The sequence below is a fragment of the Nanorana parkeri genome, unplaced genomic scaffold (assembly GCF_000935625.1).
Source record: "Nanorana parkeri isolate BGI_ZX_2015 unplaced genomic scaffold, ASM93562v1 scaffold884, whole genome shotgun sequence".
NCBI lineage: Eukaryota > Metazoa > Chordata > Amphibia > Anura > Dicroglossidae > Nanorana > Nanorana parkeri.
The window spans coordinates 606,059-628,125 of NW_017307152.1; the positions used below are offsets into that span (position 1 = coordinate 606,059).

Here is a 22,067-nt window from a genome sequence, read left to right on the forward strand (position 1 = left end):
GACACTGAATGCAGGAAGTGATGTAATATACATCACTTCCTGCATTCGGGGACTGAGAGGAGATTAAAGTGAGTTTGTATACTGAACTCCCTTTGATCTCCTGTCACAGAGCCGTGCCGGTCCCGGCCGCATCGGGCACAGCGGATCTCGGGACCGGCAACGGCAGTGACAGCTTCTGATACAAGCTGTCACTGCCGAGATGCTCGATGGCTTGACTGCTCGTCGGGCACCACGTCTGCTCGTCACAGACGAGTGGATTTTTCGATATATATATATATATACACACACACATTTCATATTAATGTGCCACTGCTTTACTACTAAAAAGTCAAATGCAAAAGGAAAAATGCATTGAGGGTCTTTATTGGAAGACATGCCTTCATTTGCAGTCAGCAAGGTAAAGACAGTGAATGTCCCCAGTCGGGACAAAGACAGCAATAAAACCCTAATAGAGGATCTACTCCTTGCACATGATTTAAAACTCAAAAAACAAACAAAAAAGTGACACTTTAAAGAAAGCCAGTTGTGATGGCTGCTTCCTGTCAGACACAAGGCTTTTGTCCCTCTGCAGAAGTAGCTATTAGCCAAATGCTACAAGCAATGCTAATTCTGTAACAGGCAAGTCACGGTCCACAATGCTTTGCATATTAGCTTTTGTTCAACATTATTACCCCTTTTATGAGCAATTCCAGCATTCAACATTGTATATAAGCCCCACAGTGGTAGGATAACAGACGTCATAAAAGATTCCATGAAATTCTTTCTGTAAATTAACTTCAGTCCTTCATAAACCCCCAGGTGTCCACAGCTCATGGTAAAACTTACACTACACAGTCACATTTTACCAAAGTGAACCAACACCTAAATGTTAATATAAAAGTCCTAATAAAGTTCACATAGCACAAAACAGCATTAATAGGAAACTTTTACATACCATAGTTACTGCTGATCTCAGGGTAGGGACTGGATGTCGTGTCCTGCTGCCTTTGCCGAAGGCGATTGGAAAGAGGAGAATATCCTTCTTCATAGGAGGCTTCATTGGGGTCCAAAGAGATTTTGGCACATTCTACAACAATGTCATGAGTTTCCAACCTCTTCCACCTATGAACATAGCAGAAGCAGGCAGGATGAAGTATTTTAATTCAACATGCAACTAAAATACCGTACCACAAATGGTTCAAAGACAAAAAGGAGCACAAAACAGATAAGGTGTTCAGGTGGGCTCTATGGGACACATCGCAAAGTTGTTCCACATTAGTGAAATAGAATTTTAAAATTCACAGACATCTGTTACCAGCAAAAGGTGGCAATTAATTTTCTAATATGGTCTACAACCACTCAGATATCCTGGCACACTGTACAGTAGCTGGTAATGCAGGGAGAAGGGAGAGGGAGAAGAAGATCCACTTTTCCAAGCCCATTGATAAAATGCAGGTAAATTCAAGAGAACTCCCTGGAAAACACTAATGATTTAGCCTTCCCAAGGGGAATATATAAGGCACTGGCTAGGTCATCAGCGCCTTGAGAAACCATGAAGTGCGGTAAAGGAAAGTTTAATTTTGCCCGTAAAGGTCCTTTAATTATTGCAACACAAAATTCGAAAGGGGCCTAAAAGTCATGTTTAAATGCAATCCAAACTGCTGTATTGTAATATCTTACCCCTAGGATAAATTACTAACACAAGGACTGTGATGGACAGTACCAGGAGGTTAGGATTAAAGTGGGCAGGCCCATTGGCCCAAAACAGAGGCTAATTTGCTAGTCCGACAGAATGTTCTGAAGTCGGGACGTGCCATCTATACTGTTAATCACATACATGAAGTGCTGGTTTATTTTATCCCCAATAGCTTCGGGACTAAAGACTCATCTCTTCAGGGAAGCCTATCCCACCTCAACCTAACCACTGAACCTTCACATTCTCACATAATTCATTCCCACAGCTACCTCATGTATCATTTCCCCCTCCTCTTTTAGATTGTAAGCCCTCAGGGGCAGGGACCTCCTTACCATCTTGTCTTGAATTGTATTGTAATTGTAAAGCGCTGCGCAAACTGTTGGCGCTATATAAATACTATGTAATAATAATAATAATAATAATAACAACAATTGTTGAAAACTTGCAAGTTGAGGTTTCAGTTTAAGTGGACTTTTACCCAATTTCACCATAAATTACATCAGCATACAGCTCTGCATGACTATATGACATTTTTATTTTACTTACAATTTATTTTTTCTACTTCCTGGTCCACTGTGGCACAGATGATGTAATAGTGCCCAAGCATTGCATCCTGGGAAGCAGAGCATTGCTGGGAAATCTCATCTGTAATCTCACAAAATCTCAGGGAAAGACATTTTCCTCCCCTGATATGTGCATGGTCACATGCCCTAGTCACATGTGCTAGAGTTCCAGGAAGTAAAGTCTGCCCTAAGTTAAAATGGCCACTGTCAGAAGACTGGAGAAGAAAAACAAAATAAGGTATGCAGAGAATACAAAGCCGACAATGATCTAGAAGTATGCGTTTGTAGATTGTCATTACTAAACATTTCTAAAGGTGCCTTTGTTGTTATTTTGAAGATATGGGTAAAGTTCCTCTTCTAGTGGAGCACAGCAGTTCGAGTTACTCAAGAAATCCTTCCACTTTTTTGGGACTATATTATAATGTAATTTCCCTGACCATACTCTGCTACTGGAGTCTGGAAATATTCCAGCCCTTAAGGCAATGCATATACTTTAAGTCAAGAGTCTATAACAATATTATATTGTTTGAACAATATAAAATATTCACGTTATAAATACCTGCTTGGGTCTAATTCATGGTCTTTGGATCCAGTAACCAGCTCAGGATGAATTCGCACATGTTCCATCATTGGCTAAAAAAAAAAAAAAAAATTACCTATTCTTTAAGATATCTAAAGTCTGAATATGAAGGCCAACCTACAGGTGCTAGCAAGTTTAATCACATGCTGGCATTTAATATCTTGGTATCTCCTGCAATTTCCCTGTGCCACCCAACTAGCATTGTTGTTACTAGGGAGAACCGTAATTTTGGCCGCCGAAACAGATCGGTTAAAAATGGTACTTTGGGCCGAAATTGCGTTGCATCTCTAGTTTTTCTCCTCCCCCTGTGCACTGCTCTGCGTTTGTTGTGACACAGAGCAGCATCGAGCGGGGAGGAGAGAAACTGTCAGGAGGCAGGGCGGGTAGGAGCCCCACTCAGCCTCCGGTGACCGATCAGGATGGAGAGTAGTGTGGGGCAGGAGACAGCTGTCAGAGACCAAGCTTTTCTCCCCCACCATCAGCTCGGCCTCCTATGACAGCTGAAGGTGTCACGATGGAGAGCAGTGTACAAACACTCAGCAATCAGCTGATCACTGACAAGTTTATTCACAAAAGGGTGAAGAGCTTGGAGAAGGCAGGGGAGCTGATCAAGGATAACATAGCCGATTTGGAAAAATTTTCCAATTCAACACAACTATGTTGTCCTAGATTGTTCACTTCTCCAAACTCTTCACTTTTTGTGAATAACCCTGTGAGTGTTTGTAAATAATTGAGGACATAGTATGTTTACTGTGTCCACAATTATGAACAGGAAGTGCTCTACATCACTTCCTGTTCATTCATGATGTGTACAAAAAAAAAAAAATACTCTGTCCTCATGTTATCAATGAACAGGAACACTCAACATAGAGGATTCCTGTTCATTTATAACAGGGGGCACAGAAAAAGAGATTGAGGACTCGTGTCCTCAATCTCTTTTTCCATTTTAAAAGGAGAAATATCAGGGGTCTGTTTAGACCCCTAATATTTCTCCAGAGCCCCTGAAAGTAAACTTAAAAAAAAAAAATATTTAAATAGAAAAAAAAAAATAAACATTGTAAAAAAACGTTCAGAAAAAAATAAGTATTTTCGGTTTTGGTCAGAAAAGTTCATTTCGGGCACCTCTAGTTGTTATCATTTTTAAAAAATGTTGTAACCCCACACCAATGGATTTTCCAAACTCTGGCAATAACACAACAGCCATATTAAACCTCTTTTCTAACGCAGAAGAGGAGCCTGAATGCTATGGACACCACCACCATTTCATCCTTGGTGCTCTTTGCTGGGAGATATAGATTTTCCCAAGCATCCTATGTTACCTTGACTATTTCTTCAAACGTCTCCAGGTTTTCCTTCATGCTGTAATGAGATCGTAGGAAGGACACAAAGTTGCATGGATACATCCCGTAGAGGCGATGAAAGAGGGCGTACACACTGGCATGAAGATGGACGAGACACGTCTCTGCTACATGACCTGCCATAAACAGAAAGCGCATATGTACCAGACCTCTAATGAAGTGTAGGGGAAACACTTTGCATATTAATAAACGGAACATTTTGTACTGGTATCAATGGCCTTTAGAGATTTAAAAAAAACAACAACAAAAACGAGCACGTCCAGTTTCAGTGCAGACCCATTTTTATAAGTACAACTAGGATGTAATGAATCTTATAGGACAAGAATACCACACTACATCTCACATGGTAACCCAACACACGCTGATACATCAATGCAAAGAAGCAATTGTGTGGACAAAGTACAACAGACCACAGCAAAAAAAAAAAATACCCAACCCACTATAACCGCATTACTGAGACAATTCTAAATGCTTGAAATAGGATGTTTGCACTTTAAAGCGCATACTGTATAGTGGCAGAACATGTTTTGACTGTTTGATATGGGTTAATGGGTTACAGCATTTTGCTTTTAATATGTTAAAGACACACTGCATATTATAAGCTCACCCTATTATAGAAAGTCAGAATGCAAAGAAACCTTGTCAAGTCGGTATAAAAAAAAACCCCTATTACATGCTACTCTTTGGCAGCCCATACCTCCTACCTTTTTTCTGTTTCATCACAGTAGCCTTCTAGGTCTCCAGCATTTGACATGAGTGCTGAATGCCCAACTTCCATGCTAATGCTGTGGGATCTTCCTCTGACCCCAAGTCACTACAGGACTCTGCAGTATACAGTGATGTAGAGGTCAAAAGATGGAGCCACAGGGCACAGCAGGGGACACAGGAATCGGACACTGTCAGAATTGTTGAAGGCTGAAGTGTCTGACGTAGGCTGCCACACTTAAGAGCCCGTGCATTATGTGCTCGGCACAGCTGTTGTCCAAAGTAAAAGACATGGGCTGCCAAAGAGAGGAGTATAACAGCACTGCTATTGCAGGGACATTCAGGGAGATGTGCGTTTACAAATCATTTTTGTTCCCCGCTCGCTTTGACTTTACTCACATTTAGGCCCCGTTCTCACAGGAAATCGGCCGTCACATACAGCTCCGTGCAGGGCCGTATCGGGCAGCTCCCCGGAAGGACAGCTGCTGCGTTTGATTAGTACGCAGCCCGTCCTTCTCTGTGGGACTATGCGGTCATACGCCCCCCTACGCTCACCTCAAGTGCAGGTCCATACGGGTGCGGGTTTCCTGGCTCGGACGCAGACAGGATCCATCCCGTCAGCGTACGAGCACTCTCACCCGCATGGACGTGCACTTGAGGTGAGCGTATGACCGCGTAGTCCCACAGAGAAGGACAGGGGCTGCGTACTAATCATACGCAGCACCTGTCCTTCCGGGGAGCTGCCCGATACGGCCGTGCACACAGCACAGAGCTGTACGTGCCGGCCGATTCCTGTAAGAGCGGGGCCTTAAGCTTTGCCCTGATTAGATGGAGTAAAGCTTTGACCTGCAATTAGATGGAGTAAAGCTTTGTGACTCTTCAAGGTGGAACTGTAGCCTCTTTTCAAGCCTCTGTATAAAACCTCAGTTGAAATCTGTCTCTATGCACTCTTCCAAAAGATGCATTTTTACAATAGCAATTGCATAAAAAAAAAAAAACACGACTGATCACAATTTCAACTGAAATCATCTGGATCAGAAAAGCATCACCTCACATTTTTAGTGTCAACAGTCTTGTAGATTGGGGTACTTGCCACTGTGCAGTGCCCCCCCCGTAAACAGAAGAAACACTGTTCTGCAGTTCTCTTTACTGTTTTATTTCACTAAATCCACTGCTCATATAACAGGAGTAGATGTTCCCTTTATTCCAATAAAGCGGTCGCCGCAGACTAGGTTGTAGCACGAGAGAAAAGCCTCACACACTCACCTGGATTTTTCAAGCACCAGCCTGACAGGCGCCCAAAAATGTCAAAGAACTCGTGCAGATGCTGTTTCCCGGACTGCGGAATCATTGGCAGCACAGTAATTAACACTAGGACTCCTGTGGTGAGAACCACGACATCTGCGTCTGTCTGTAAAGAAAAATACGCTGTTTAAAAGGCAAACTGGGGCTTAAATTCAGCAAAACACCTACAAGCGAGTTATTCGATATCCCGTCTATCATTACCTTTTGTCCTCAAATTTGCTCCATAAATTAACAATATGCAGCTACACAGAACGTGTAATTTTATTGTATATAACCTCTGCCCTAGAAAAGAAGATGCCAGAAAAATCATCTGTTGGTAGGCAGTGCCCACTGTCAAGGACAGCTGCAGTTACAGTAGCTTGAGATAAGACTGACATGTGAAAGGGATGGGTGTATTGCTGTCAAATGCTCAGGCTCTGCGTCCCTGAAACTAGCCAGAGGGTCAGAACCTTTTGCTTCGCTGACACAGAAGCAGAGAACCTTTTCAATACAACAAGAGTAAGTTTACATTTTGTGAGGAACATCTTTGATGTTGATGCTTGATCACAAAATGAGTAATAATAGGGTCAGAGATTTCTACAGTGTTACTTTCTGCCCCCTATGAATATACCGTACATATTTGTCTGTAGGAACCAGAGAGTGCCTTCCCTAGTGCAGTAATCCTTTATTTGCATGAATAAAAAGTACAATGGACCCCAGCTGTGCCCAAGATCCACATAATGCACGAGCTGAATAGCGTGCACGGGCGCCAATTGTACAGTTATACTTTTTATTCATGTAAATAAAGGATTGCTGCACCAGGGACAGTGCTCTCTGCTTTCTGTTTACTCACTAAATGATCTCTGACGTCTCCCTGTGGGAGGATTTTCCTTCGTGCTTCTGGCTGAGGCTTTTGGAGCTGGTGGACGATTGGCTTTATTGTCACAATCATACAGGGTTTGAAGACACTATTCTCTTTCATTTTGTTACTTCTGCTTTGGCAGAAGACAAAATCTCTTTTTTTTTTCTTTTTAAGATTTAGAGTTGTGAGGGGTTAAAACCATTGTCAGTTATTTATTGCTGTCTGTGTCCCTGGTAAGGAGATACTCTCTCTCTCTCTCTCTCTCTCTCTCTAACTGTCCCAATCACCAATGTCTCCTGGAATTAAAGTGAGGGTAAATCCCAAAAAAATCGATTTGCCAACAGAACAGATAGAGAGGAAATCTTCCAATAGGGACACTTGTTTAGGCGACAAGCCAAGAGGGGATTTCCCTCACAATAGAAAGGATAGCCCTTCACTTCCAGATGAGGCCACAGTGTCCCTAAAATGGCAGCAGTTTCAATCCACTCATACTATTTCGTAGGGATGCACTGATACCGTTTTTTCGGTATCGAGGAAGAGTACCAAATAGTTTTTTTTCCAGTACTCGCCAATGCCGAGTACGGGTGCCATGTGCCCCGATTAGCAGGAAGTCGGGTGGCGGATCGTGACCCGTCGCCCGGCTTCCTGATTGACTGTGAAGCCGGTGATCTAGCGAAAGAACACCGGCTTCACTTGCCAAGGGTGCCTGGCTTCCTGACCAATCGTCAATCAAAAGCGAGTCATGAGGTGTAATCCAGCTTCCTGATTGGCTAGGAAGCTGGCTTCACTTGTTGCTAGGCCGCCTGTCTTCCTGACCAATCAGGAAGCGGGGCAGCACTTCATGACCCACCTTCCTAATTTGGCTAGGGAGCTGGATTCACTTGTTTCTAGGCAGCCTGGCTTCCTGACCAATCAGGAAGCCCAAAGTTCCAGTATCTGAACATACGCGTAGTTGCCCAAATACTCGGTATCGACACCGATGCCAATACCAGTATCGGTATATCGCTTCTATTTTCCAAATGGAAAAATAAGTTTTGCCTTTAGATATAATTTAGGTTTAGGCCTAAGCCCTCTACATGTAAAAGGTAGACATAGAATATTCAGTACCTTGAGACACTTCAGTAAGGACTGCAGAACTGGTGCTTGTGACAACTTGTGCTTCCAAGATGGCTGACGGCGAATAACATGGCCCAATAGTGTCAGGGTTGATAAGCGGGTAGCAGCTTTTCCTAAATACTCATTTATCTTGTCCAAAAGGTGCTGTTATAGAATAGAATAACAGTTCATGGTATTACCATAATATTCACATAGTTATAGTACTGTAGCTGTAATAAGAGAACATTTTCAGAGAAATTGCCCCTATTCTTTTTGCCCACTCGTCTGACCTAACAAATTCCACTCTACCCCCTCCACAGATGCATACTTACTGAGCTCAGACACCCGGGTTTCCTTTGTATGTTGACATCCCCCACCAAGGTCCTCTCTCCTGGCTGCACCTGTACAATAGAGCCCTATGGAAGTCTATGGGGTTTGTATCCTTGCATCTCCCAGCTGGGAGACCGGTAGATGAGTCCCATAGACGTCTCCCCATTGCAACCAGTTGGTTGCTATAACAACCTTTGGGACTCGATCCCCATTGCACCCTATTGCAACCACAGTGCTCCCAACTGCAGCTATTATGTTGCTATACAGCCTCCCGGGCAGTGTAGTAAAGTTAACTAACTGTTAAACTGGATTCCAGATAAGTGGAGCAGGGACCAGGGTGAAAAGTTTGTTGCGAGTCAGGTAACCTTTTCAATTTTTTGTGGAAAAGTTAAACTAACCCTCAAAACCGAATACACAAAGTTCTAAGCAGATGGGGATCTCTCTTTCCAAAGGATTAGTATACTTTACAGCACATATTAGGGATGCACCGAAACATATCGGCCGAAAATTGCACTTTTGCCATAATGGCCAAAGTGCCATTTTCTGCCCGATATAGGGGTGCATCCATTCTCTCTCTCCTCCCCGCTGGGTGCTGCTCTGTCACAGGACGCCAAGCGGGAGAAGAGTGCTGTGAGCGGCCAGCGTCTCTCCTCCCCGCACCTCCCAGCCTTGTCACAGATCAGAGGAGAGCAGCGTGGGCGGAGACAGCCAGCTCCATCACAGCAGGCTGAGCTCCGCTCGCTCAGACTCCTGTGACAGCGTGTCAGGATGGAGAGCCAGGTACAAACACTCAGTGATCGCTGAGTGTTTGTACATAATTGAGGACAGATTATGTTTACAGTATCTACATCCCCTCCTGTTCATTCATGATTGTGGTTATACTAAACACACAATGTCCTCAGGTTATGAATCAACAGGAACACTCAGTATAGAGGATTCCTGTTCATTTATAGCAGGGGCTGCAGAAAAAGAGTTTGAGAACACAGAGTCCTCAATCTCTTTTTCTATTTTAAAAGGGATCAGGGGTCTGTTTAGACCCCCAATATTTCCCTGAAGCCACTAGAAAGTAAAGTAAAAAATAAAAATGTTTAATAAAAATGAATAAAAATACATACTTAAAAAAAAAATAGAAAAAAAAACATTTTTGGTTTCGGCCTGACTTGTTTTATTTCAGTTTTGAAATTTTAATTTCGGTGCACCTCTAGAAAATATCAAGGCTTACCTTGTCGTGGGGCTCTTGTACCATAGAGAGGATTAGCATTGCTTGTTCAGAATTGGTTTCCAGATAATGATCCACCAGATTGTTTACTAGGACTGGATTACGGTCTAGGATTGAGGAATAAACAGTGGATGAGGTGGGGTGGAAACCGATCAATTCAAAGTCATTAGCCTTGATAACAGGTAAGTTTCCAGGACAAGTGAAATAACCCACGCATTACTCCTCACACTATACAAACAGCTGAAACATACATAGGATCCTTTATACCTGCCAAATCATATGTAAAGCAATACCCTTGCTAGCCTCAACCACCCCCAACCCCCATATTGTGCCAACTAGCTGCTCTGTTTAAAGCCCATATCTGGGCAAAATAAAAGCCCACGGTACTCCCCAGCGATATTTCTATCATCACTTTAACCCCTTCATGACTGAGGCTTTTTTTCATTTTTTGTACCCATGTTATATCTTTTAATTGCAGCACATTCTGTTAGTGAACAGTAATCACCAAAAGAGATACTTGTGACCAGCAAGTAGCATTAAGAATATTTATAATCTATCCGAGCAAAGCAAATTTTCCCCCACAAAAAGGGACTTAACCCCTTCGTGACGGGAGACGTACGTCCCGTCACAAAGTGGCTATATGACACTGTACGTGCCGAGTTATATTAGCCTCTGTAATGCTGGTAACTGCTGATTCTCAGCAGTTCCAGTCATTAATGAATGCCTCACTATTGAGACATTCATTAAGGAAATAGTTAAGCTTTTGTAAAAGCTTCTTTCCTTCATTAATGAAAGAATGAAGACTTTACATTCAGATACGGGTTCGCTAAATAGCGATCTCGTATCTGACAGCTGAAGATAGCAGAGAGGTAGCAGTGACTTACCTCTCTGCTATTCGTTTTGACAGCTGTATAGCCTGGCCCCGATGTTAAATGATACATTTCAAGCACTAGATACAAAATGTATTTCTTGAGTGAAATGTATCAGTTTTGATTGTCTAGGAACGATCAAAGACCTTAAGGCCCCCATTCACACCTAGGCGTATTGTAATATGCGCGACCGTCACGCGTTTTTTTACCGCGATTCGCGGTAAAAAAGTCGCGCGATTCCAAAGGCTACTTGGCAGTATCCAAATGGAAAACGCCCTACAAAACAGCCCAAAGTAGTCCCGGGACCTTTTCAGGCGTGGGCTGTTTTGTAGAGGTGGGAACGAGGGCATTGACTACAATGCAATTTATATTTTTGACCGTTTTGTAGAGCGTTCATCGAGCGTAGAACGCCCTACAAAACGGTCAGGTGTGAACGCAGCCTTAGGCCCCATTCACACTGAGCGATTGATCGCGTGGTAATTCCCGCGATATACAGCGGCTATTTACCTCTCTCCAATGCATGGCAATGGGGCCTGGTCTGTCGCTGGTCGCTACAGCAGGACCCTTTTTGGAGCAGATTTTGCCGAGATTCTAGCTTGCTCAATGCAAGCATTTGCACGATTATCGCGCGACAAACGAATTTGCGAATCGCTCAATGTGAATGGGGCCTTAGTGAGATCTGATTCTGACATGCTGTCATGATCAGTCTCTAAAGTTATTATTAGCTGTTCCTAAGTTTGGAGCAGCCTGATCATAAACTAAAAAGTTAATTTATTAAGCAGTCAGTGATTGCTTCATATAAACTGGCCAAATTTTTTTTATTTTTTTACACTTTGTAAAAAAAATAAGTGTAAAAAAAAAATTAGGAAAATAAAACTTTTATATATAAATATATTTTTATACTATAATTATTATTTAAAAAATTCTAATTCCAGCATGTCTTTGGATTGTGGGAGGAAACTGAAGTACACAGAGGAAGCCCATTCAAGCACAGGGAGATAGCATCCTAACTGGGATTCAAAGGAGGGCCCCCCGGTAGTACAAGGCAGAAGTGCTAACCACTAAGCCACTCTGCCTCCCCCACTATCTGTTTAATGGGAAGAGCATAAAAACCTCAGTGTTCGGGCCTGTGTTGACGGGGTTTTTGTTCACATCAGAAAAGGTTTATTCAGTTTAGGAGGTCAAATGAACCTGTCAATTATCTCTAAATAATCTCAGAAGCGTCTCACATTGATATCAAATGCAACTAAACCTGAAAGCAAGCTGGATTTGCCCACTGACACTAGCTCATAGTCTTGCTTTTTTCCTTCTAGCGAAGGCACTGGTTTGTTTTCTGTGATATGTCCTAGAAACCAACTGGAATACATGCACAAAAGACTACACATGCAACACACTGTACCAGTACTGAGGTGATCTCTTATGAGCCTGTGGATTCCATCCAGTTCTTGCAGGTCTGGAGACTCAAGCAGATGGAGATGCTCCCACACATTGATTTGTTGGGCCATACTGCTGGACAGGTGTATGTGCTGGTGACAGGACACGGAGGCTAAAGGTCACAGCAGGGTGCTCATCTGTGCCTCCAACCTGTGAGGGAGAAAAGGGAAACAAAAATAAATTTTCAGCAGTATGATAGACATTTCAAACCATGAGCTAACCTTTACAGAGAGTTCTTGTATTTATATAGAATATATACCGATATTCAAAGTACAAAAGTTAATCTATACGAGTCCCTGTCCCAGAGAAGATTGTTGTCCCATTTCCCTGCTTCGTTTACTCAGACACAAGCCAACACCAATTTGATTAGACATTAATTTACCTCCTAGAATGATTTCAGGTTCCCACCAAAGTTATTCTTATATAGCTGTGAGGATCATTTAACTGTACAGGCCTCACCTTCACTTAAAACCACTTAATTAGCAGGACCAACCATGCCAGAAATGACCCAGACAAAAAAAAAAGGGGTACCATTCAGGCTACCAATCCCATCAAATCTTAATCATTTGCATAACATAAGCCTAAAAGAAGGCCATTGAACTTATTGTGCCAAAGCACAGTGAAATAAGCAAGGACATAAAAGACTGAAAAGTAGTTATGCCTGTTCCAGAGCATGAAGCAAAGGGATTCTCTGCTCTGGTGGTTGAAGTCCTCCCTCCTCACCAGGAATGGAACCTTTCGGGCTTGTTCACACCAAGCGCGTTCCAGAAGCAGAGCAGTTACAGACCGGATCAAAACTGCATCCAATGTATTCCAATGGTACTTTGTGCTCTAGTTCACTCCGCAGCATTCAGTTCAAGAGCATGTAAAAAAAAAATGCAGCAAGCCCTATTTTACCTGCTCTGGAACGCTCGCAAACGCATCAAAAACACCCTGAAAGCACATTAAAAAAAAAATCCAGACCTGAACTAGGGCTGCAACAACTAATCGGCATAATCGATTATAATCGATTATTGAAAAAGTTGTCAACTTTTTCAATAATCGATTAATCGGCTTCGGAGCATCAAAAAATGCAGTATAACACACTGCACTGTTTGTGCAGAAACTCATGCAGATCTGGTCTGCATTTGGTGTGAATAAGCCCTTCTGCTGCACTGCTGGAAGATTGCCAGCTCCTAACAAGTAAACAGAGATTCAGGCAATCCATCCCTCCTCAGGGTCAACCAGCATAGATCAAATTGCACATGCCATGGCAGGGGCATATGTCCATCATCAGGGAGGCACCTGAAGTCAAAAGGCCACGCCAGAGATAGCTTACATTCCCTGATGAGTCTAGAAACGTGTTCCAATGATAATCGCAACCTACATTCCAAGAGCGGACAAAAAAAAATAATTGAAGACTTCCTCTAAGACTGCAAAGGTTAAAGTACTCGGTGCATGGACATGTCAGTGTCCCGTTACAATAAGAAGCTCATGACCAGATCTAGAGATCCCCTATCTGACAGTGGTGACGTGCCCCGATAAAGAATCTTCAGTCTGGTTTAAATGTTGTTGCCTCAAAACATCTTTATAGGTCTCTATAAAGCTAGTAGCCGCACTCTCCACTAGGGCTGCAACAACTAATCGACATAATCGATTATAATCGATTATTGAAAAAGTTGTCAACTTTTTCAATCATCGATTAATCGGCTTCTGATTGGTTGGCCCTCTTCACGGCTCCACACACGCTGCACGCCACACCTCCTCCCCACCTCACGCTCGCCGCTGCCAGACCCGCCCGCCTCCACCTCACGCTCACCGCCCGCCCAAATCCACGATCGGCACAGGGACGCGGTGAGAAGTAAGGAGGAGCAGGTGTGGGCGGATGACAGCCGCCGATAGACAGGTCCGATCTTGGAAACAAGTTGCTGGAAGACTGCTCAGGTAACCCTGCACTCCCACCCACACATGATGCTCTATAATGTATTGCTGGGATTGGTATTCCTCTATAGCTGATGGTACATTGTGCTGTATATTATACAGAGCAATGTACCATCACCTATAGAGGAATACCAATCCCAGCAATACATTGTACACTGTATGTATAATGTATTGCTGGGATTTGTTGTACTCCTATATAGCTGGTGATATTCTGCACTGCGCTGTATAGAGGACTACAAATCAGGGAATAATACATTATACAGCACAATGCAGAATACCACCAGCTATAGAGGAGTACAACAAATCCCAGCAATAGTACATTATACAGTGGTGCAATGCCGAATACCACTAGCTATAGAGGACTACAAAACCCAGCAATAGTACATTATACAGCGCAATGCAGACTACCGCCAGCTATAAGGTACTTTTGCTGGGATTTGTTGTATTCCTATATAGCTGGCGATATTCTGCATTGCGCTGTATAGAGGACTACAAATCAGGGAATAATACATTATACATAATTTTTTCTGTTTTACTTCCACCGCTCCAAGCTTGCTCCTGTGATGGACTGCAATCTCAATACAAACTAGTAGTCCCATCACGGGAGCCATTTTTTAAATTTTATTTTAGTTTTTATCAGATTAACCGATTAATCGAACTTAATAATCGGCTAACTAATCGATTTTGAAAATAATCGTTAGCTGCAGCTCTACTCTCCACCCTAGCAGCTCCAAACTGGTCTTGCTGGCTCTGGTGAGCCTACTTAAAAAAGGTGCTAAAATCTCCACCATAGAGTTTCTTTCAGTCGGACTGGCATGAAAGTCTCACCCTTAGCACACTTAACTGCTCATTTTCCTAGCTCTTTTTTGCATTGTTCTGCCCTTTTACCTTTAGAAAAAGAAGTATCCTCATTAGGGCTAACTAACGATTATTTTCGACTAATCAGATAAAAAAACAAACCCATCTTTAAATTTAAAATAAAATACACAAATGTTGTGTTACAAACAAAGTAGTTTACTTCATAAAACTGCATGCACAATTTTTTGCAATCGCACTGGAATGCAGAGCATTGCAGGAACCTCGCGTGCCAATGCAGGCAATCGCACTGCGGGCGGGAGAGGCGTGTTTGGGGTGCCATTGAAATGAATGGCACCACAATGTATCTCCCGCAGCCGAATTGGTCAGTCTGAAACTAAAAAATGACTTTTTCCACCTTTTATAATTTTTCTTAAAGTACTCATATGTATCCTATTAAGACATTTGAGTTCGTTTTATGGATTTAATATAGACTGAATTGAAAAACTCAAACCCAATAGAAATAACCACATTTTATTTTAAATAACACACACACGAACACACACGAGTGGCCAGATTATTATGACCACCTGACGTTTGTAGGCAAATTAGCTATAATTTTGCTCTGAAGTTGCTAGAGGGTCAGACCATTATAAATAGGGAAGCGGGTTGTTTACCATGACAGTAGAAGTGATTTGTTCCTGAAGATACGGGGAAACAACGCGATTTAACAGCCTTTGAACGTGGGATGGTTGTTGGCGCTTGGAGCCATGGAGCGAGTATCAGCAAAACAGCAGAATTTGTTAAATGTTCAAGAGCAGCTGTTGTTAAAGTGTTTAAAGACTGGACTGTCAGCCGAAAATCTGGGTCTGAACGTGCGAATTGTGGCCGTCAGCGACTAGTCAATGTTAGGGCAGAACGGAGAGTGGCAAGACTGGTACAAGACAACAGAAGGGCAACAGTGCATCAAATGACTGCAGATATTAATCAGGGATCCCTTCAAATGATCTCTGAACGCACTGTTCGCCGTACACGGCATCATATGGGATATGTAAACCGAAGGCCTGTTTGAACACCTTTGATGTCTGCAGTTAAGATAAAACGTCTCCAATTCGCACAGAAACACAAGGATTGGACAGTGGAAAAAGAAAAAAAAAAAGTCATGTGGTCCGATGAATCACGTTTCCAGTTGCATCATGCAGATGGCAGAGTGAGAATTTGGCGGGAACAGCATGAAAGCATGCACCCCACATGCATGAGTACAACCCTTCGAGCTGGTGGGGGCAGTGTTATGTTTTGGGGCATGTTTTGGGCCCTTTAATTCGTGTGGAACAACGTCTGAGTAGCACAACATACCAAAGTATCGTTGCTGATCAAGTTAATCCTATCATGTTGATGGCGTATCCCAATGGAGATGGCTTCTTCCAACAAGACAATGCGCCATGCCACGGTGCTCATATTGTGCAGGAGTGGTTTCAAGGTGCTTAGGTGGCCCCCACAATCACCAGATCTCAATTGAGCATTTGTGGGACAAAGTTGAAAGAGCCATCAGGCAGCTGGCTCCACAACCATCAAATCTCACAGAACTGGACAGCGCTATTCATCAGGCGTGGTGTCAGATTCCTCGCATCACCTTTCAACATTTTGTGGAGTCAATGCCAAAAAGAATTACAGCACTATTGAAGGCAAAAAGTGGCCCAACAAAGTACTGATAGGTGGTCATAATAATCTTGTCAGTGTATACATCAGTTTAGAGCTAGCCATGAATCTTGGCCCAAGAATTATTGCTCTCACTCTGGTCAACGCGGCAATACCCGACATGTAGCACAATGGTAATTTTTGTACGTAGGTGCACCAGACTTTTTTTTTTCTTTCTATTGTTACATTTTATTTACCCTTATTTGGTTTAAACTTTTTTTTTTTTTTTATTAACTTCATTGCTATTACATGGAGATGGCTCACAGGCCCCCTTTATGATAGCACATTGGAAATGACAGGCTCTCTTTACAATGACATAAGGGTCACCTTTTAACTTCAAAGGAGCTATTTAAGCACACATCACTTGAATAGCTTCAGCCAGGGAATGATAACACAACAGGCAGTGAGTGTGTGAAATAGCCAATAGCAGGCTGGCTATTGCAGCTACCTACTCTTTGCTGTCAATCAGCAGAGGGGGACCTAAAAGGAGAAAGTTCTTCTTCAGGTCCTCCTCTGTTGATAGAAAGCAGCCAGCTGCAATAGCCAGCCTGCTATTGGCTATTCAAATTGCAATAGTCATTAGCAGACTGTCTATAGCACACACCCACTGCTTTCAAGCCTCTCCGACCCATCCAGCAGCACCGCACTGTGTGCTGACCCACCCTCCTCGCTGTCTCAGAGCGGCCCTGGTCCCTGAAAGCGAGTCTGTGTCCCCTCCAATGCCCGCTGCCTCTCCTGATACAGCAGGATCGGAGGTGACACAGAATGCAGTGGGGAGGAGAGCGGCAGTCGAGGCAGCTGAGCACAGAGCAGATTTGCGTCCAGGGTGGGGCAGCTGAGCACAGAGCAGATTTGCGTCCGGGGTGGGGCAGCTGAGCAGAGCAGATTTGCGTCCGGGGTGGGGCAGCTGAGCACAGGAGCAGTTTTGCGGCGTTGACTGGGCGGAGCAGCTAAGCACAGAGCAGAGTTGCGGCGGTGACCTGGGGTGGGTTGGATGGGTGGGAGCAGCTGAGCGTTTGGCCGTTGTGTGGTCGATGCATGCCAAATCAACTAAATCGATAATGAGAATCGTTGACAACAATTATCATCTATTAACAATTTTAATTGATTAGTTGTTGCAGCCATGAGGATTCCTCATGTGGTTTACGTTGTCACATCTGTCCCTATTATTCCCCGACTCCCTGTGTTGTCACAGGACACAAATGGCAACAAAAGCCAGCTGAATGGTTGATCTCTTACCCGTTCCACTTTATATATGGAGAGCCTCACCTATTTAGATATCTGCACACACTTCCATTCAAGTTGCACTTCACTATAAAATAAATGTTCAACCTTGCAGAAGATCACCTCTGGGAGATACGACAATCCAATAGAGAAAATGTCGGACTGGTAGATTTGTCACACCAAATTTCATCTCTTTCCTCAGGGCAAGTTCAGAAAAACACACAATTAGTTACTTGGTGACACAAACTGACTTATGCAAAATGTCAGCACAAAGGCCACCGATGGAGAGCAACATGCTGGAAACAAATCTGATATTTAGTTCACTGGAGCAAGATCAGTGAAGCCCTATTCCTTCCTTACTCCGTGCTCTTAAGAGGACTTATGCGTAAACAAAAATGTGTGTGCTGGTTTATAAAGTCCTAAACTGGTCATTATCTGTAGTTACGGTAAACTCAATAGATTACATGAAAATACTTTGCAGGGTGAGATTATTCACTTGCTTACATCATCGGCATGCCTCCAAAACCATAGTCCTCTAGTTTGCATATTAGCAACTCTCCCACCTTCAAAATGGAGACAAAACTGTAAACGGAATGTTAGCTTGCGCGGTCCAAGAGTCTCACATTTATTCATATTCAAAAAGCAGGAGATTGTTTAGTGATGGGTCCGTTTAAAACAATCTGATTGCAGATCTACCATCAGCTTAGTACAAGGGTTTGCCTGATTTGACACAAATTTAAAGTGCAACTGAATCCAAATCCTATTTTTACTTTTGGATAGAGTGGAAAGGGATTAGAACACTTGTCAGGTTTTTATTGCTGTCTGCGTCCCTTTTATGGAAATTCGTTCTCTCTATTTGTCCCTGTGAATGTGATCACTGAAATTTTGGGTTGTCATCAGAACAGGAATCGATGGGAAATCTTCCCATGGGGACACTAGTTCTGGTGTTTGCTAGCAGGGAGGGAGAAAGCATGAGCTACAGAACAGACATACCGAGTCTCTTCTGTCATGAAAATCTTCCTGCTTGCAATTTCCTAAAACTATAGTCTCACTTTAATGGCATCAGGTCCAGGCTTGTTGGATATTTTGCCAACACACACCGATGCAGCTGATACTACTAAGAGTAAAGTAGTTCATGCCTTTCATTTTAGCTGCACTGAGCAATGCAATCCAGCACTTGTAGTGTGGATGAGTCCTATGTGTTAATTATTTCAACATATTAAAATTTATATGCAAATTCCCACATAGCCATTAGACCCGAGGTCTTCTCACACACCGATGATGATAGGAGAGCAACTGATATAAATTAGTAGTCTCCGCTACCTCAGTTTACAAGCGGAGGTCACCCAAGCGGTAGCCTTCGCTGTCCAGCGTTTAGGAGGCGATACTTTTGCCCCCTGAATGCAGTTTGATTTTAATCCTAAAGAAGATTGTCTATTGCAATAGGGTACGCCGTTGCAGTGCAGGCCAATTTATTGCAATGATTGCTTTTGACAAGCGGAACCACCTGCCAAGCATGACATGCTGAATATCTTTTGCCGCGCTGCAAAGCATTGTGGCAATGTATACACAGCACTGTTCGGTCACAGTGCCGACACTGCAACAGGTGACCAGGGCGTTGTAAAACCGCAGAACAACCTATTGCCTTTACTTGCCACCCGGGTGAATGAGGCCCAAGGGCCAGTTCACACAATATTTTAACGAGCAAGCTAGTGTGTTGTGACAGCTCCGGCAGTGTGCAGCTTTCACTGTTTACATTATTTATGAAACTTTAGAGCTCACAAATTGTACGCTATTCAGTTCCCCAGGCAGCAGGGCAAAAAAAACCCCATTGTTTTCTATGTGCCCTAGTGATGACTGGCTTTGTTCAGTTGCGAAAAAAATGCCAGTCACTCCCTCTAGTGTGAATGGGCCACAAAAAAAATAAAACACACACACTAAAAATAATACCTAGGTCCTGTTCTGTAGTGTGTTCAGGGTGGCCAGGTTCATTTAAAAATAAACATTTCCTTTAAGTTAAAAGTAGGGAACAGAATATAAAGAAAACACAGGCATGCAAATATCAGCTTTTGATGAAAAAGCAAAGGTCTAGCTCACACCCTTGTACCTCCCTGGCCTCACACCTGATCCTTAATGGGATACTGTCTTTATGCTAGGTCTGATAAAAGGCGACTAAAGGGACATATTTATAGTCATGCCTTATAAACATGAACCTATGTGTATGACCAGTCAAAGCTAGCCAAGGGTTAAAGGCTAAAGGGTTAAAGGGGGGCAATGGGGTTTTTTATAGAGTTAGTAAACTTGCCCCCCCAAAAAAGTCAATAACACCTGCACAACATTTATGTCGTTACTTAACCTATTTGTGAACATCAGTGAGGAGTGCAGCAGGGAAACAGTTAACAGTCACAAGAAAGCACTTATGCTCAGCCAAGGGATGAGCAGTGCTTGTTCTAATCCTCTTCAGCAAAAGCTTCAGTGCATTCTTGCTCCATAAATTGTTTTACTTTCGTCTTTCCTCGGAGTGAAAATTTATATAAGCAGCTCATTCTAATGACTAGTTTTTCGACGTATGTGTCAACAGAAACAAGAAAAGGCTCAGTCAATGAAAAAGCTCTGTAGCTTTGTGATCAGTACTAATTTGGTCTATGTTGAGCGAGGCCCTAAGACACTAACTACGTGGAGTAGGTGTTTGTTTCCACAGGTACGCCAGTCTCTTCCAACATCCTAAAAGACATTGGGAGGTTAATTTGCCTCGAAATTATATGTACTCTACTGTAAGTTATACAGTAATTTCCCCTGGGGCAAAAGGCTGAAGGGAAAAGACTGCAAGCTCCTCTGGGGCAAAGGCTCTAGTGAACAGACTTCAAACTCAATTTGGGTAAAGGCCAAAAGGGAACAGCTGGCAAGCTCTTCTAGGGCAGAGGCCGAAGGGAACAGCTGGCAAGCTCTTCTGGGGCAGAGGCCGAAGGGAACAGCCTACAACCTCCTTTGATGCAGAGAGCAGACTACATGCTCCTCTGGGGCAAGGGCTGAAGGGAACAGACTGCAAGTTCCTCTGCATTAGGGGATATATATCAAATTGAATAGACCTCAAACAGAACCCTTTCATCGCCCATTGCTTAACCACTTGAAGACCGCGGTGTTTCACCCCCTTCCTGGCCAGGCCATTTTTCAGTGTTCAGCGCTGCGGTACTTTGGCTGACATTTATTCCGTCATGCAGCGCTGTACTGAAATGAATTTTATACCATTTTTTGGGGACAGATAGAGCTTTATTTTGGTGGTATTTAATCACCACTGGGGTTTTTATTTTTTACTACATAAAAAAAGTACCCTAAAATTTTGTAAAAAAAACATGTTTCCCTATAAAATGTTATGAAACATTTATTTTCACCCCAATTTTTTGGTATAATATAAAATACGGGGTCACGTCGGGTAAATAGACACTAAATATGTCAACCTTTAAAATTGCGCGCACCCGCGAAATCGCAGAAAACGACCTCAACCAAAATTGGCCATAGGCGACACTTTAAACGTTTTTACCGCTCATCAGTTTAGTGTTATCAGTGATTGATGGCCCTACAATTATTGCTCTCACTCCGACGTTCGCGGCGATATGTAACATGTGCGGCAAACATACCCAGTAATGTACTGTAGTCGTTGACAGCAGATTCAAACACACACCCTCCCTGTCCTGGATATCACATACTACTGGGACCATCCAGAGAAGTCTTATGCAATCTACGTGGCGCTTCCCCGGCCGCTACCAGAAGTATATATGACATCAGAGAGAGCAGATGCACCTGACAGGCACACAAACCTCTGACACCTCCCGAAAATGCTGAAATTCTATTTTAGGCACGGCGAGAGAAGTTACAACGAGAGTACATTTACCTGGAAAGTTCATCATCCTATGCAAGGGATGGGGGCAGGATTTCATCAAGCTCTTCTGGGGCAAGGACTGATGTGAGTGGTATTCTATAGGCGATTATATATTATCCAAATACGTGCAACAGAGTAACTATTACATAATGAAAGCTTCAATTTATGGTCCATATTTGTATATAAAAAGTAGTTATATAACTGCTCTAACTAGAAATGATAAAACACACACAGGTGTAACCCACAAAGAAGCGACTTTGGATAAGAAACGTCTTTCCATATGCGATTACTGCAATCCTTCCTAATGTCAAGATCATTATCCTCGGCACAGCAGCGGAAATTTTAAATCATACTTAAAGCACATGAGCCTGCCCTGGCTGCTATTTAATAAGACAGGGATGGAGAGGAAGTGCAGAAGTGGAAAACCATATTACCGGACCAAGCTTTGGAAGGTTCTGTATACACTTAGTGACACTTCCACAGCTTTTATTCAATACTCTACAAAGTCTTCACACTTTGGTTTGGGACTAAAGAAAGTAGGTACATCCTTTGTACCTACAGGTAGCCCAGTATATA

The 22,067-nt window shown here is 43.0% G+C and overlaps 1 protein-coding gene across 1 annotated transcript in view; it reads right to left on the reverse strand.

The window, feature by feature from the left end:
* The window catches only part of TSC1 (tuberous sclerosis 1), a 54,269-nt gene that overhangs the window by 27,253 nt on the left and 4,949 nt on the right, over positions 1 to 22,067 (reverse strand). Inside the window, exons 2-8 of the mRNA XM_018565755.1 lie at positions 11,940 to 12,124; positions 9,675 to 9,778; positions 8,135 to 8,287; positions 6,148 to 6,292; positions 4,138 to 4,292; positions 2,798 to 2,871; positions 935 to 1,101 (exon numbers count right to left, since the gene is read on the reverse strand). Coding sequence (XP_018421257.1) covers positions 935 to 1,101; positions 2,798 to 2,871; positions 4,138 to 4,292; positions 6,148 to 6,292; positions 8,135 to 8,287; positions 9,675 to 9,778; positions 11,940 to 12,045 — 904 coding nt within the window. The 5' untranslated portion in view covers positions 12,046 to 12,124. The remainder of the gene's footprint in view (positions 1 to 934; positions 1,102 to 2,797; positions 2,872 to 4,137; positions 4,293 to 6,147; positions 6,293 to 8,134; positions 8,288 to 9,674; positions 9,779 to 11,939; positions 12,125 to 22,067) is intronic.